This window comes from Myotis daubentonii, chromosome 17, assembly GCF_963259705.1.
Source record: "Myotis daubentonii chromosome 17, mMyoDau2.1, whole genome shotgun sequence".
Lineage (NCBI taxonomy): Eukaryota > Metazoa > Chordata > Mammalia > Chiroptera > Vespertilionidae > Myotis > Myotis daubentonii.
The window spans coordinates 31774034-31788193 of record NC_081856.1 but is presented as its reverse complement, the minus strand read 5'-3'; the positions used below and the strand labels follow the sequence as shown (position 1 = coordinate 31788193).

The 14160-nt window shown below is 39.8% G+C and overlaps 1 protein-coding gene across 2 annotated transcripts in view; it reads right to left on the bottom strand.

Annotated features, from left to right (window-relative positions):
- Nucleotides 1–431: 431 nt before the first annotated feature.
- The window catches only part of EIF3H (eukaryotic translation initiation factor 3 subunit H), an 84166-nt gene continuing 70437 nt past the window's right edge, over nucleotides 432–14160 (bottom strand). The window contains exons 5-8 of one of the 2 annotated variants that reach the window (XM_059671865.1): nucleotides 13220–13369; nucleotides 6066–6186; nucleotides 2532–2664; nucleotides 432–654 (exon numbers count right to left, since the gene is read on the bottom strand). In XM_059671865.1, the coding sequence (XP_059527848.1) occupies nucleotides 557–654; nucleotides 2532–2664; nucleotides 6066–6186; nucleotides 13220–13369 (502 nt within the window). In that variant the 3' untranslated portion in view covers nucleotides 432–556. The remainder of the gene's footprint in view (nucleotides 655–2531; nucleotides 2665–6065; nucleotides 6187–13219; nucleotides 13370–14160) is intronic. The other variant, XM_059671867.1, reaches the window with a different exon arrangement.

Genomic DNA, 14160 nt, shown 5'->3' with positions numbered 1-14160 from the left:
CAGTCCTTTGGTAAAGTGATTTCTTTCAAATACCTGTGCCCAGTGGTCTATGGGCATGAGGACTGGCCAACCATCACCTGAGGAAACAAAAAGGTGGACCTCTGGGAAGCTCCCTGAGCGATTCCAGGCCTGCAGTGGGGTTGGGGGGAGGCCGATGGGGCGAAGACATGGAGCCTGGGATTCCAGGGGCTTGAGCGATGAAGTGCTAGGATTCACACTGGGTTCCAGGCCTCTGGGTCAGGAGTTGGGACAAGCAGTATTGGACTGTGTGGTTGAGAAGTGGCAGCTCAGGGGTAGCCAAAGTGATGGATGGAGGTCAGAGCCTGGTGAAGTTTCTGGTGAAGATTTTTATATTTTGGAAATAAACAGGTAGAAGGAAGACAAAAATAAGCAACTAATATGTCTCAATCCAAATGAGCAAGCACTCAAGATTGTTTAATCAATATTTTATTATTGACTAGAAGACTTTTCAAGATACAAATATATTTCTTCCAAGAGCTGCGCCATTGTGATCTCAAGAGTCCACATCAACTCCTTTTCTGGAAACTTCCTTTTCTTAGCTGTTGTATTCTTGGAGAGCCTGGGCCATGAAGAGTTTGCCTAAGTTCTGGGCAGTGAATTCCTTGATGTTCTGGCAGTAAGTGTTAATCTGGCCTGTGCATTTGGGAAAGTGAGAGAAAGAATTGTAATGTTCCTCAAATTATAAAATGATCTGGAACTCAAACAAGAAGATCAACACAGCACAGAACCACCAGTATTTTGTTTTGGGTTAAGAGGATATAAGAATCAATTCTATTTTTCCATAGAGATAATAAAGGTTAGAAGTTCTTAAGCAGTGGTTCTCAACCTTCCTAATGCCTCGACCCTTTAATACAGTTCCTCATGTTGTGGTGACCCCCAATTTCATTGTTACAAATTGAACATAATTAAAGCATAGTGATTAATCACAAAAACAATATGTAATTATATATGTGTTTTCCGATGGTCTTAGGCGACCCCTGTGAAAGGGTTGTTGGACCCCCAAGTCATGACCCACAGATTGAGAATCTTAAGCTATCTTCTGCTCTTGGTTACATAGAGAAGAAAAATTACAACTTTCAAAAAGATCATCAGTAGTTAAGAACATATTAGCTGTCAATCAAAATGTGCTGACTATGTAGCTGAAACCAACACTGTACAAGGTAGAAAACAGCACTGGTCTTGGTAGCAGGTGGAAAGAACAGCAAACTATGCCACCCAGCTGACCCAGGCCTGAGCAAGTACAGTGGTTTCCAGTCTGTGCTCTGGAAACACTGAGCACTCCTCCGCCCCCAAAACCACCACAGAGCAGAGCAGACAGAATCCCCATGAAGAAAGGACACACACTGCTTTTAAGTCATAAAACTAATGATCTAAACTGCTGCAATAATTACATATTTTCTGAAAGTATGAGAAATACAATTCTGCTTGCACTGGACCTTAAGTAAGGAATGTGTCTCAGTTTCCCAAATTTAATTTATGTCGGTACAAGAAAGCTTTATAGAATTTAGATTTTCCTCCACCCTAAAAATAGATCAATATAAATGTATCAATGGGAATTGTAAAAGATCAGCTTTTCTTTTTTTTTTTAAAGTATATTTTATTGATTTTTTACAGAGAGGAAGGGAGAGGGATAGAGAGTTAGAAACATCGATGAGAGAGAAACATCGATCAGCTGTCTCCTGCACACTCCCTACTGGGGATGTGCCCACAACCAAGGTACATGCCCTTGATCGGAATCAAACCTGGGACCCTTGAGTCCGCAGGCTGACGCTCTATCCACTGAGCCAAACCGGTTAAGGCAAGATCAGCTTTTCTTTGCGTAGGATTTTTACTCCAATAAATGCCTCTAACAGTATTTAACGTGTATATAGAAATAAGGTATTGAATCGAACAGTATTTAATGTTTATATAGAAGTAAGTTATTTATAGCTAGTACGATCATGAATGTTAAATATTCTAAATCAAGTCCTAGAGTAGAAAATAAAAACTCTACCACTTAAAGGAGGTGTTAAATGTTAAGTAACCCCAGAGCAAGTCCATCCAGAATTGCATTCATGTTGCTACAATTAAAGTCTAAGTAAGGGAAACACTCTGCTGTTGAGTCAGAAAACTCAATTCAATTCAAACTCCCACACAGACTTGGGCTCAGTGCTGTGCTCCAACAGGAAAAGCAAAAGGCTCCAGCTAAAGGATCTGCTACATTACGAGACTGTAAAAAGGTTTTCTTACTTCCCATGAAGATAACACAAATAAAACCTTCCCATTTTAGAGAGTTTATAATGCCATCTCAAAAATGTTCGGAGAAACACAGTGAAGCACTGAAAGGACCTGGAAAATAAAAGACTGACACATTCTTTAATTTCAGAAATTGCAGGTACTAGACTCAAATTCGTCATTCAACCATGTTAAATGCACTAGCTTTTATGATGTACATTCTGTTTTTTCAAATTTCTGCCGCCTACTTTCTAAAGAACAGAGAAAACGGCCACATTTGCGCTGGCTGACAGTACCTGCAATGAGCAAAGAATCCATCCTGGCTGGGGGCTGTGGTGGTTTGAAGAGTTTGGACAGATCCTCCTCAGGAAGTGGGGGTTCTCCTCGACTCTGGCGCTGCATGTTCTCCTGCTGGCGACGCTGCTGATACTAAAGTTCAGAGGGTAAAGGACTTGGTTATTTTTCTCTACCAGAGGAGAAAGAAAGACCTCCCTCAGTGTGACCACAGCTCTGAATTCCAATCTGGTTTATCAGGGTTAATTCTTGGTAACTCTTGCTTCTAAGAGACTAAATATTGCAATCTTAGAAGAAAATTCCTTTGCTGTAAATTCCAGTCACTCTGAGCTTTAAGAGTCTATGACTAACGATTTGGAAAAACACAACCGATTATGTGAGAAACAGGAGGCTTACAAGGCAAAGCAGCTCAGGATTAGTTAGTGCATCAAAGGGAGAAACATGACCATTTATGACAATGGGGTAAATGACAGCATTGTAAGTACGAGTCATCTTAATCTTAGTAACTAAGAAATGGAACTACCACATTGGGAATTCTTTCAACTTTATCCCTACTGACCAAAACAACAATACTGATGATAATGTTATTATACTAGAGGTACCTTGGGCTGGCCTGTGGGGATCAGGCCAAAACCAGCTCTCCGACATCCCCCATGGGGTCCCAGATTGCAAGAGGGCAGTTCTTGGGTGACGCACCCCAGAATCGGGTTCCCTCCTCTCTGGTTCCAGGTACATCACCCGAGAACCGCAGCTGCCATCACCACAGCTTGGCAGCTCCTGTGTAGAGCATCTGCCCACTGGTGGTCATTGTGCATCATAGCTATTGGTCAGACAGTCGGACAGTCGCTTAGGCTTTTATATATATACACTAGAGGCCCGGTGCACAAAAATTTGTGCACTGGCTGGGGGGGTCCCCCCCCTCAGCCCGGCCTGTGCCCTCTCACAGTCTGGGACCCCTCAGGGGATGACCACCTGCTGGCTTAGGCCCGCTCCCCGGGGGGGATTGGGCCTAAGATGGCAATCAGACATCCGGCAGCCCTCGGGGGATGTCCACTTGCCAGCGGGGAGCAGACCTATGCTGCAGTCGGACATCCTTAGCGCTGCTGAGGAGGCAGGAGAGGCTCCCACCACCACCGCTGTACTGGCAACCATCAGCCTGGCTTGTGGCTGAGCAGAGCTCCTCCCATGTGAGAGCAACCTGACCACCAGAGGGCAGCTCCTGCATTGAGAGTCTGCCCCCTGGTGGTCAGTATGTGTCATAGTGACCAGTCATTCCCAGTCTTTCTGCTGTTAGGGTCAGTTTTCATATTACCCTTTTACTATATAGGATAGAGGCCTGGTGCATGGGTGGGGACTGGCTGGTTTGCCCTGAAGGGTGTCCCGGATCAGGGTAGGGGTCCTTCTTGGGTGCCTGGCCAGCCTGGGTGAGGGGCTGATGGCTATTTGCAGTTGGTCACACCCCCTTCAGGGCGGGGGTCCCCACTGGGGTGCCTGGCCAGTCTGAGTGAGGGGATGACGGCTGTTTGCAGCTGATAACACCCCCTTCAGGGTGGGGGTCCCCACTGGGGTTCCTGGACAGTCTGGGTGAGGGGCTGAGGGCCGTTTTCAGGCTGGCAGGTGACTGAAGCTCCCAACCTCTCCTTTTTTTTTTTTTTTTTTATTCTGGGATTTATTTACCTTCTATGGCTGTCACTGGAGCTGAGAGTCGGCTTTAGCTCTGAGGCTCGGCTCCAGCTCTGAGACCTCGGCTGCTGAAAGCAGGAATCTAGGGTTTGTTTGGGTTCTATAATTGTAACACTGTTTCGGTCCTACTCACTCCAGCTCCGACGGCTGAAAGCAGGTTTCTGGGGACTGTTTAACTTCTATAATTGCAACATAGTTGCTTAGAGTGCAAGCTCAGAGGCCGGCAGCGGCAGGCGGGGAACCTTGGCTTCCTCCATCACTGGAGCAAGCAAGCCTCCTGTTCGCTTCAGCTGCCTGGCTGCCGGCCGCCATCTTGGTTGGCAGTTAATCTGCATATCTCGCTGATTAGCCAATGGGAAGGGCAGCGAAGTTACGGTTAATTACCATGTTTATTATTAAATAGGATATAGATTATTTTAGCATCATCACTATTATTATACTAGTAATTACTATTAGTATTAACAACAGATAAACCTGTGCTTTACGTCTATAGCTAAGAATGAATATTAGCTCAGATAATGCTTCCAAAACTTTCAAACTCTGGATTCCTATGATTCTCTGGAGAGAAGGTGGGGATATAAATAAAGGTATAAATCACCTACAAACTTATCACAATCAAGAGCTCATGGTTGTAGATTGCTTACAAAAGCAGGGGAAAATAACATCCCACACAGTGTCTTAAAATTTTACGTTCTTGGAGTCCTACAAAACCAAGAGAAATGACAGCTCTCCTAAAGTAGAGAAGTAACTTGCTTTGCAAAGATTCCTATACTTAGTAGGGGTTATGAATAGTCAATAAGAATAAACATCAAACACAAAAATTTAAGACAGATTAGAAATCTGAAAAATATTTGTAAGATTGGTTTTCAGAATCAATAGTCTCATAGGTGACAGATTTTTCAATTTGACAACCCAGGTTGAGTTTTTTCCCCCCTCAGTTTATCAGATATTTTCACCATCATCATCTTCACCACCATTTTTTTCAGCTAAAATACTTTATAGATTTATATGCGTGTTTACAATTCTAAGTATGGCAGAAACAAAGAATTTAAATTTCACTAAATAAATGAACACTGACATAAAAATATTTTTAATACAACTCTCTCAGAACCACTTAATCTTAGAATTCTACTATTAACATCTAGTTTAAAGTGCATTTTAATGAACACAAAATAGTTATATACAAACACTTTCCCATATAAACATTCTGGAATCCACTTATCTATGAATCAAATATTAAAAACATTGCAGAGCAATATAGCCCCAAAACAACATTCCAGGAACTGTGAAAATCATGTGGCCTTTAGCAACGCTAATAAAGAAAAGGTTAAATGGTCATAGCAGTATATGTGTATATGAGAGTCTTCAGGTAATTCTAGGGTTTTTATCTATATTATACCATCTATTTCACAGCAGTTGGTCTATTATTTCCTATCAAAATTGCTTGCTCTTAATCACAATAGCTCAGCTTTTTAAATGAACTGAAGATTGCTAACTATGCTGCAATGAGCCACTACCAAACCAATTATAGTTAGTAAAGAAATGAGCTGTGACACTCTAGAATCTCTTTGCCTCTGATTTTCTCAATAAATGTAACTCTTATTTGCATAACCTTGGCATTACACATTGAGCTTATACACTGGCTCTCTAAGACAGGTATTTTTAAGTACAACTTGTAAATAACATATTAGGAACATACTACATAAAGAATAATCTTTTTAGATATGATATAGAGCTACTCGCTTTATATCTCAATGCTTTATCAGAGTTAATTTAGGTCATTTTGAAGATGACTCTTGAAGCATCGTACTTAGAAATGAATTCTGTTTGTCAAATTTTTCTGTAATACCAACCTGGTGTTTCTGTTGCTGCTGTTTACTCGTGTTCCTCATGTATGTATTATATTTAACTATATCTTGGCTCATTTCATCCACTCTGTCCATCAGCAACTGTAGAGTCTTTCCCAAATGATTGCTGAAACGTAAAGTAAATATAATGACATGTCATGTTTTCAAGTTATGGTTCTGCCACTGCTCTGAAGAGTTCTGAGATATTAAACCTACCTGCCATTTGCTAAAAGAATAGGAGCCCAGTATACTTGAAAGCAAGGGTAGAGGAAAGAATCTGAGTCAGGTTGGTATTCAACCTTCCATATCTGAAATAGCTCAGCTTCCTACTGTCAGAGCATTCGCATGTCAGGTTAGGAACTGTTCAACACACCTGGCAGGATATTACCAATGAATACTTTCTTTACAACCAAGTTTCAGTACTCCTGAGCCCCTTTCCTTAGCATCCCCTTCCCCAAACTGTGCTCCAGAACATTTAAATCGGCAGCCATAGGAAGGAAGAACCATGCAAACAGACTAAGGCTTCTGGCACACAACATCTCTATCTAGTAGGTTCTAAATTAGCAGCAGCAGCAGCAGCATTGATTCTGTAAAGCCAAGTGAAGCAAGAAAGGGGGCTCCTTTCCTCTTGCCCTTCCTAGAATCTGTAATGTAGTCACTTATACTTCTTTCCTTCTCCAAACATTTCTACTGCATCTCATTTACCAAAACCTTCTTATAACATGATACTAATGCACGTCACTTTATGTGCGTCACTGATGTCCCAGCTAGGATGGCGACCATCATACTGATTTCTGCCTGCAACTACCTCCTGCCATGGGAAGGCCTGCTACTACATGTGTGTACTATAAAGCAACTAGCTGACAAACAGCACTCATTCATTCATTGAAGACCAATTATGTCCCATTTCAGTGTTAGCATACAGGGAGACAACAGTGAATGAGACATTCATGGTCTCTGTATTCACTGAGCTTATTAATTGATGGGGGATGAGGAGAAAGAAAGGGGGAAGTAGAGAGACACTTTAAGTAGTACGGCCAGAATATCACTCTAAGGAGATGACAGGGTGAAAGCAAGGATTAGAGGAATCAGCCAGGCAAGGAAGAATGAAGGTGGAAGAAAGCACCGAGCTGAAGGCCTGACATGGAAGAGAACTAGACAGATAAAAAGAAGAGGACGGGCATGGCTGGAGCACAGGGATAGGGTAGAGAACTCAGACAAGCACATATGGGAAGTCATCAGCTGCACCACACAGGGCCCATTAATTAACAGTGTGAATGAGACTCTTCACCTTCAGATGAATGGTGCCCTGGAGTTCTACATGTCTGTGACGTGTTTTGCCTTAAATTTTAAAATTACCACTCTGGCCCTGACTGTTGTGGCTCAGCTGGTTGGAGCATCGCCCCTTACACCAAAAGGTGGCGGGTTAATTCCTGGTCAGGCACATAGCCTGGCTGTGGGAGGCAACTGATCGAAGTTTCTCTTTCTCTCTTCCTCCTGTAAAATTTTGGACAGGACAGGACAGGAAAGGAAGAAAGAAAGAAGACCACTCTGCCTGCCATGCAGAGAAGAGACTGGACTGTAGGAACCAGGGAACCAGTTAAGAGTCTATTGTGGACCCTGGCAACGATGTAGAGAAACTGGAACACTCATACATTGTGGTAAGAATAAAAAAAATGGTGCAGCTGCTGTGGAAAACAGTTTGATGGTTCCTCAGAAAGTTAAACATAGAGTTAATAGATGACCCAGCAATTCCACACCTCGATATATTCTCCAGAGAACTGAAAACATGCTCACACCAAAACTTGTACATGCATGTTAATAGGTGCATTATTCATAACAACCAAAAAGTGGAAAAACCCCAAATGTCTATCAAAGGATGAATGGATAAACTGTGCTTTATTTGTACAACAGAATACTACTGAGTCATAAAAAGAATGCAGTACTGAACATGAGTGAAACTGAAAAACATTACACCAAGAGAGAAGCCAGATATAAAAGGCCACTTACTATAATGGTTCCGTTTATATGAAACGTCCAGAATAGGCAATCCATACAGACAGAAAGTAATCAGTGTGGCCAGGGGATGGGGAAGGAGGAGTGACTGCTTAGGGAGTAAGGGTGTCTGTTCAGGGTGATGAAAATGTTCTGGAATTAGTGGTGATGGTTGCACAACACTGTGAGTACATTAAAAACCAATGAATTGTACTTTTTAAAATGGCTAATATGGTGGGTTTTATTCTATGTGAATTTTATCTCTACTTTTAAAACTACACACGCCACCTCTCCTGTGGTAGTACAGAGACAAACAGAGCTGGCTTGGCCTAGGGTGGGGCAGTGAGCATGGAGAAAAGTGGGCAGAACTGAGCAGGGAATCAAGAATCAAGGCGGACTCCCAGTTTCCTGCTTTAAGCAACTGCATGGTTGGTTTCAGCATCCAGAGAAGGGGAAAGCTGAGGAAGACAGAGACTGGAAATACTGGGAATGAATCAAAGTAAATCCAGTTAAAATATGAATTCTATATGGATTCCATCTATAACTTGAAGAAAATTAGAAAGTTTTTGGCTCTTTCTTAAATAGAAGAGCATAGAACTGGTATGTCTGCTGGGGTATGTGTGTGTGTAAATCAATTTGCCGTTTAAACCCAGGTCTGGCACTACCTACATAACCTTGGCCAAGTGAATTAACCTGTCTAGGAATCAAGTGCTTTTTTTTCAAATTAAAGCTTTATTTCCTATTTATCTTATTTCATTGTAATTTTGTGAATCACTTTCAACTTTGTTTCCCCATAGCTAATCAAATGTTCTGGTCCATTTCATTATATAGTCACACTGTTTTCCAAGTAACTTCAGGGATAAAATTTAACAATATTGTGTTATCTCCCACGTATCCTTCCAACACGTTATCAAGTACATACTAACTTTGCCAGCACTGTTAAATACGAAGGGTTACACTCTGTATGCCACTGTTGCATTCAACACATTCTAGCGAGAGGAAGGCAAAAAGATAAATATAACACAGTGGTGATAACTGCTATAACAGAACAGAAGCATAAAAGATAGTTTGGTAGATCAGATGAGACTTTCTGAATTATGTGACTGCTGAATTTTGAGATTTTGAAGAGGAGTTGGAAATGGGAGTTGGAGACAAATAAGGAAGGCAGGAGGGGTCACTGCAGATACTAGGCACAGGCAGCATGTTCAGAGACTCCCATGAAAAAGCACAATGCACTTGAGGAACTACAATAATTCATACACCAGGAGAGCAGGAAAAGGGCAAGATCAGAGGAAATAAAGAGCAATGAAACTAAGGCAGACACAGTCACAGCACAGAGACTCTTAGAAGCAAGCACATACTAACTTCGCCAGCACTGTTAAATACTAAGGGTTACACTCTAATCCTTAATTGGAGGGAAAAAAGTTTAAGCAAAGGAGTAAGAGGAACATATAATTTGCATTTAGCAAGATCACGCCAATGAAAAAGGGAAAGGTTAAAAGCAGGATATTAGGAGACTGTGAGAGGAATGAGGAGCAGAAATAATGAGGTCCTGGCCGAAGGCAGAGATGTGGGAGTCAGATGAAGTCACTCCAGGAGTGCACACGGGGAAGACAGACCCAAGGAACACGGATATTCAGGGATGGGCAGAAGAGGGCTCACTATGGGGAATAAGGAGCTGAGGTTTCAGACTCCAAAGAAACTATTTCAGGAAGAAAGGGTTATAGTGATAAAAGCATCTTCTGGGACTTTAGTGAGAGCTCCAACAACACAGAATAGATGGAGCACTAAGTGTTGAAGATAAGTGGGAAATGAGAAAACACACAACATGTAGAAAATTCTATTAAAAAATTTGACTATAAAAAAAAAAGAAAATGAAGCAAAAGGTGAAAGGAAATGGATAATAATGGCATGCATTCAAAAGATGTTCTTTTTGTAACTTCAATTTTAAAATGAGACAGACTTAAACAAGTTTAAATGTCCTTATTCTTAAGAGATGCACTTCAAGTCTTTAGGGGTTAAGAGTCCATGTCTGTAATTTTCTTTCAAATGGTTGGGGTATGGGGGGGAATACACATTTTTAATGTATGTAGTAGATAGAGAGCCAGTGCAAATGTGGCAAGATACACAACTGGTGAATCTAGGTAAAGGGATATGAGTGTTCACTGTATTATTTTTCTGAAGAGTTGAACATTTTCAAAAATTTCTAAAATTGGGAAAAACAAGTCAATAAACATAGTAGAAAAGAAACAGCCCAGAGAAACTGAAGATATCTGAGAAAGGAGGGCAGAAGAAAAAATTCGGATACTGAGAAGGCAGGAGAGGCAGGGCTGGGGCTGGCCTAAGTTAATTACAGCATTTCTTGCATTTAATCTCATTTTAGAAGAATTGAGGGCCCCCAAACGATATTAAATGCAAGAAATGCCACAGTTAACTACACAGTTAGAGCTGTTAAATAAGTCATTTATGTCTGTAAGTGGAACCATTAAAAGAGAAAGTTCACCATCAATCCTATGAGCAGGTAACTGGGGAGGTGAGAATGGGGGTGCACATTGACAATGGAGAAAAACCATGAAGGCAAGTTACTGTCAGATGCAGAGAAAGATTTGTTTCTAGAGCTTAAATCTTGGAGGCTGACTACACTGTAGCAATGAGAAAGGTATTACTAGAATAAACCCTTCCTCTCCACCAAAAACTGTCTTTAAAGTACTATCATTATGTATTATAGGTAAATGCAATTATAGTAAAAGAACACAAACAAACAAAAAAGTCTAAAAAATCTACACAATAGTCTTTGTAAGGCAAAAGGAATTAAGTGTATTATATAACTATTTCACAGATACCAGGAAATCACAGGTCCATTACCAAGGGCAATTTTATGGGGATCTTTTCAGTACTAGTTCAACTAGAATTCTAAAACAGGGAGTTATTGTTAGGAGTTCCAATAAAATAGCCTTTTCTTTTATTGCCAAGGAAACAAAGAACTGAACACAGATAACTTAAACAGATGTCAACCAAGACATGCAGTGATAAGTCGGCTCTGGCTAGAGTATCAATTTATCTTTAAAGTATGATGCCCACCCTTCGTTTACTTTTTTTTTAAAAGCAACTAAAAACAATCATTTTTTTCATGTGTGAAAAGCTCAAGGCTTATGTAACACATTTTTAAAAAAATTAATAAAAGCTGTTATAAAATAGCTATTACTAGAACTTTCATCTAATAAAATTAGAATTTTTTAAATGAAAGGAACTGTAGTATGTTTTATTCACAACACAGGCAAATTTACCAGGTAAATCAATGAATTGGTATCCACGTATGAGTTGTGAAAAGCAAGATCAAGCAAAATGTTTAAGGAGATGCTTAAGAATAATTTCTGATGCGGTTTCTTAGAAAAAAAATTTATGGCAACTGGTCTGATTAATGTTATAAATTAAAATTTGAGATGAACAAAGTTTTTAAAGTAGTATTATCAATTTGGGTCAATTTAACAGTCCATTGATATAAGCTCTGCTTCAAGTTTTCTCTCCCAACAGGAATACCAATTTACTCTTAAAATAATGTAACATGAAGAGCAAAAGGCCTCTCTCCTTATTTCACACAAAATACAGAAGATAAACACTATCATGAAGTATTTGTCTAGAAGATCTTGGCAGCTATGGAGAATTGGGAACCTTTTCTTGGCCATTAGAGCTGACGCTTTGGATAAGCAAACATCACAGGCCACTGGTAATGTTAAAGCACAGAAGGGCTAAATGTGTTTTGTATGCTCAGTAAGGAAGCTTGGGAAAAGGTGAAGACATAAATTATATAAGCAAAAGCTTTCACATAGTAAATTCAAAATTTTTATATAACTATATACTTAAATTCATCAAATTGTAACCCTGCTGAAAAAGGTTCTTAGCCCAAAGCTTTAAATACAGGTGTGCCGAGTGGGTTTGTAAAGCAGTAAAGAAAAATATGACCTCCTTAAAGAGACGAACTGGAGAATTACTATGGCTATGTTCGCAGTTAAACGGCGTATTCTTTAGTGCCAAATTAGTCTCGAAACCTGGCTGTTTCACCTAGCACTCCTTCACCATCCAGTTTCCTTCTCCTTCCCCTGTGAAGACTTTCTGGGCCTGTGGCACAATCATGCAATGAAAAGTGGCACTTCAACCACAGTTCTGCCCATCCCAGACACTGGAGAAGACACCGGGCTCTCGGGTCCTTTGGGTTTATCGCACTTGTTTTATGACAAAGAATCCTATATTGTTCTGTTGTACAAGCTTCTATCTGGGATAACTGAAAACTGATAAATAATTGAGCTTTTGTTCTAAAATGGTTGCTTAAAAAAAAAACACATTCAAACAAATGCATATTGATTGATTACTGACTCTGTCCATTTAATTTCACTATATGTATCTGTTGTTAGCCTCCACCCACCATAAAACAATTACTAATATCACGCCTAAAGGGCTTTGAAGAGAAGCTATATATAGGAATCTATTCATATTTCTGTTAAGAGAATAAATGGGGGGGGGGGGGAACAGTAATTTCATAAAGGAAACTATCTGTTTTGGAACACTTCAGTCAGTGTTTTACCAATATAATAAATAACCTTAGCAACTACATAGCCAAAGCAGCCACTTGAAGGAAATTATGTCACCACTGTCTAAGATAGCAAGACAGTGTCAGGTCCAGAAAATTCTTAGTTTAGCTGGAAATCAAACGGGAAGCTTTCTACTAATAAAGTCTGCATCTGAACAAGGGCAAGAGCCACCAGTAAAAGAAAAAAGTACTTTTTTGTTTTTCTCCCGAGCATTATTAAATATCTAGACATAGTACCATAGCCTCTGAGGGCAATGTACAATAAATAACTCTGAGCCAAATAAAAACCCTCCCCTACGGGCATTTACCTTATCAGAGCAAAAATGATCCAGCAAAGGCAGCGGAGGGTTGCTAGAACAGGAACTAATTTGTATTCAAACAATGCTTCACTTTATCAGTTTGGCATTTTTCCTGGGATCTTAGCAAGGCAGGACAAGTACTACATGTTGTTACATGTCTTAGTAACCTCCAAATGTGCTTAAGTAATTCTTTTTTCTTGTTTGATAGGTTAGTCTAAATAAAAGAATCTTTTGCAGCAAGTGATAAAAAGGCACATTCATTAGGCAGGACCTCTTACCTGCTAGCAAGACTGAGCAATTCATGTTTATCTGCTACAGCTGACTTCTTCTCAAGCTCCCACATTAGGACATTGATTAGATGTGAATTTTTAATTACAATCGGCACTTCTTCAAACATATGCTCAAAGGTGATACTTCCCTTTTTCAATCTGTGAAGCGTGTTAAAAATACTTTAGCCTGGTGGTCAGAAATAAATGTTAAATTGACTACTTCATACATTTTCCCTTAATTACAGGCCCTCTCCAGGATCTTTGTTTCATTAGAGCTCTCTAAAAAGGGAGAGAATGTTTTACAGTCGAGCACAGCTCGAGAGATTTGGATAACTGAAAACGATCTGAGTTTGCACTATAAGCCCAGAAAATAAGATTCTTGGCAAAAGAAACTATTCCCTCTTTGTAATCAGGTATCTTCAAATTTTACTTGATAATAAAATGTGTCATAGGAAGTTATGTTATATAACCTATCTCTAAAACATTTAAAATAAATAGCTAGAAAAGAGAAATACTCAAGTTTTTGGCAAGTTCATTTTAAAAGCCTACTGAAATGGAGAGATTAACAACTAGCAGAATACTACTCATAGAATATTGCACATGAATGCTTCAGATGTAAATTTGCAAGAATGCAACTTCTCATAGTTTAGTTATAGCTACCATACCCAGAAACTCGTGAGTTAGCTTTTCTTTTTAAATTCTTTGCACCTTAATTTCAAAAGAGAAACTATCAATGAACTGTCTGTCGATCCTACATGAAGTTAAAGCCACTATAAGAAATAAAAATTCCTATAATGAACACAAAATGAAGAATTCTGAGTATTTCTTAGAATTTTTAACATAAATATTCCAATGCCATTGTGTAGGATCACAAAACAGCTTCATGAATTCTATGCATACTTGCACCCATAATATTTCCAGTAAGCTGCATTCCTTACTGAATCTTTAAA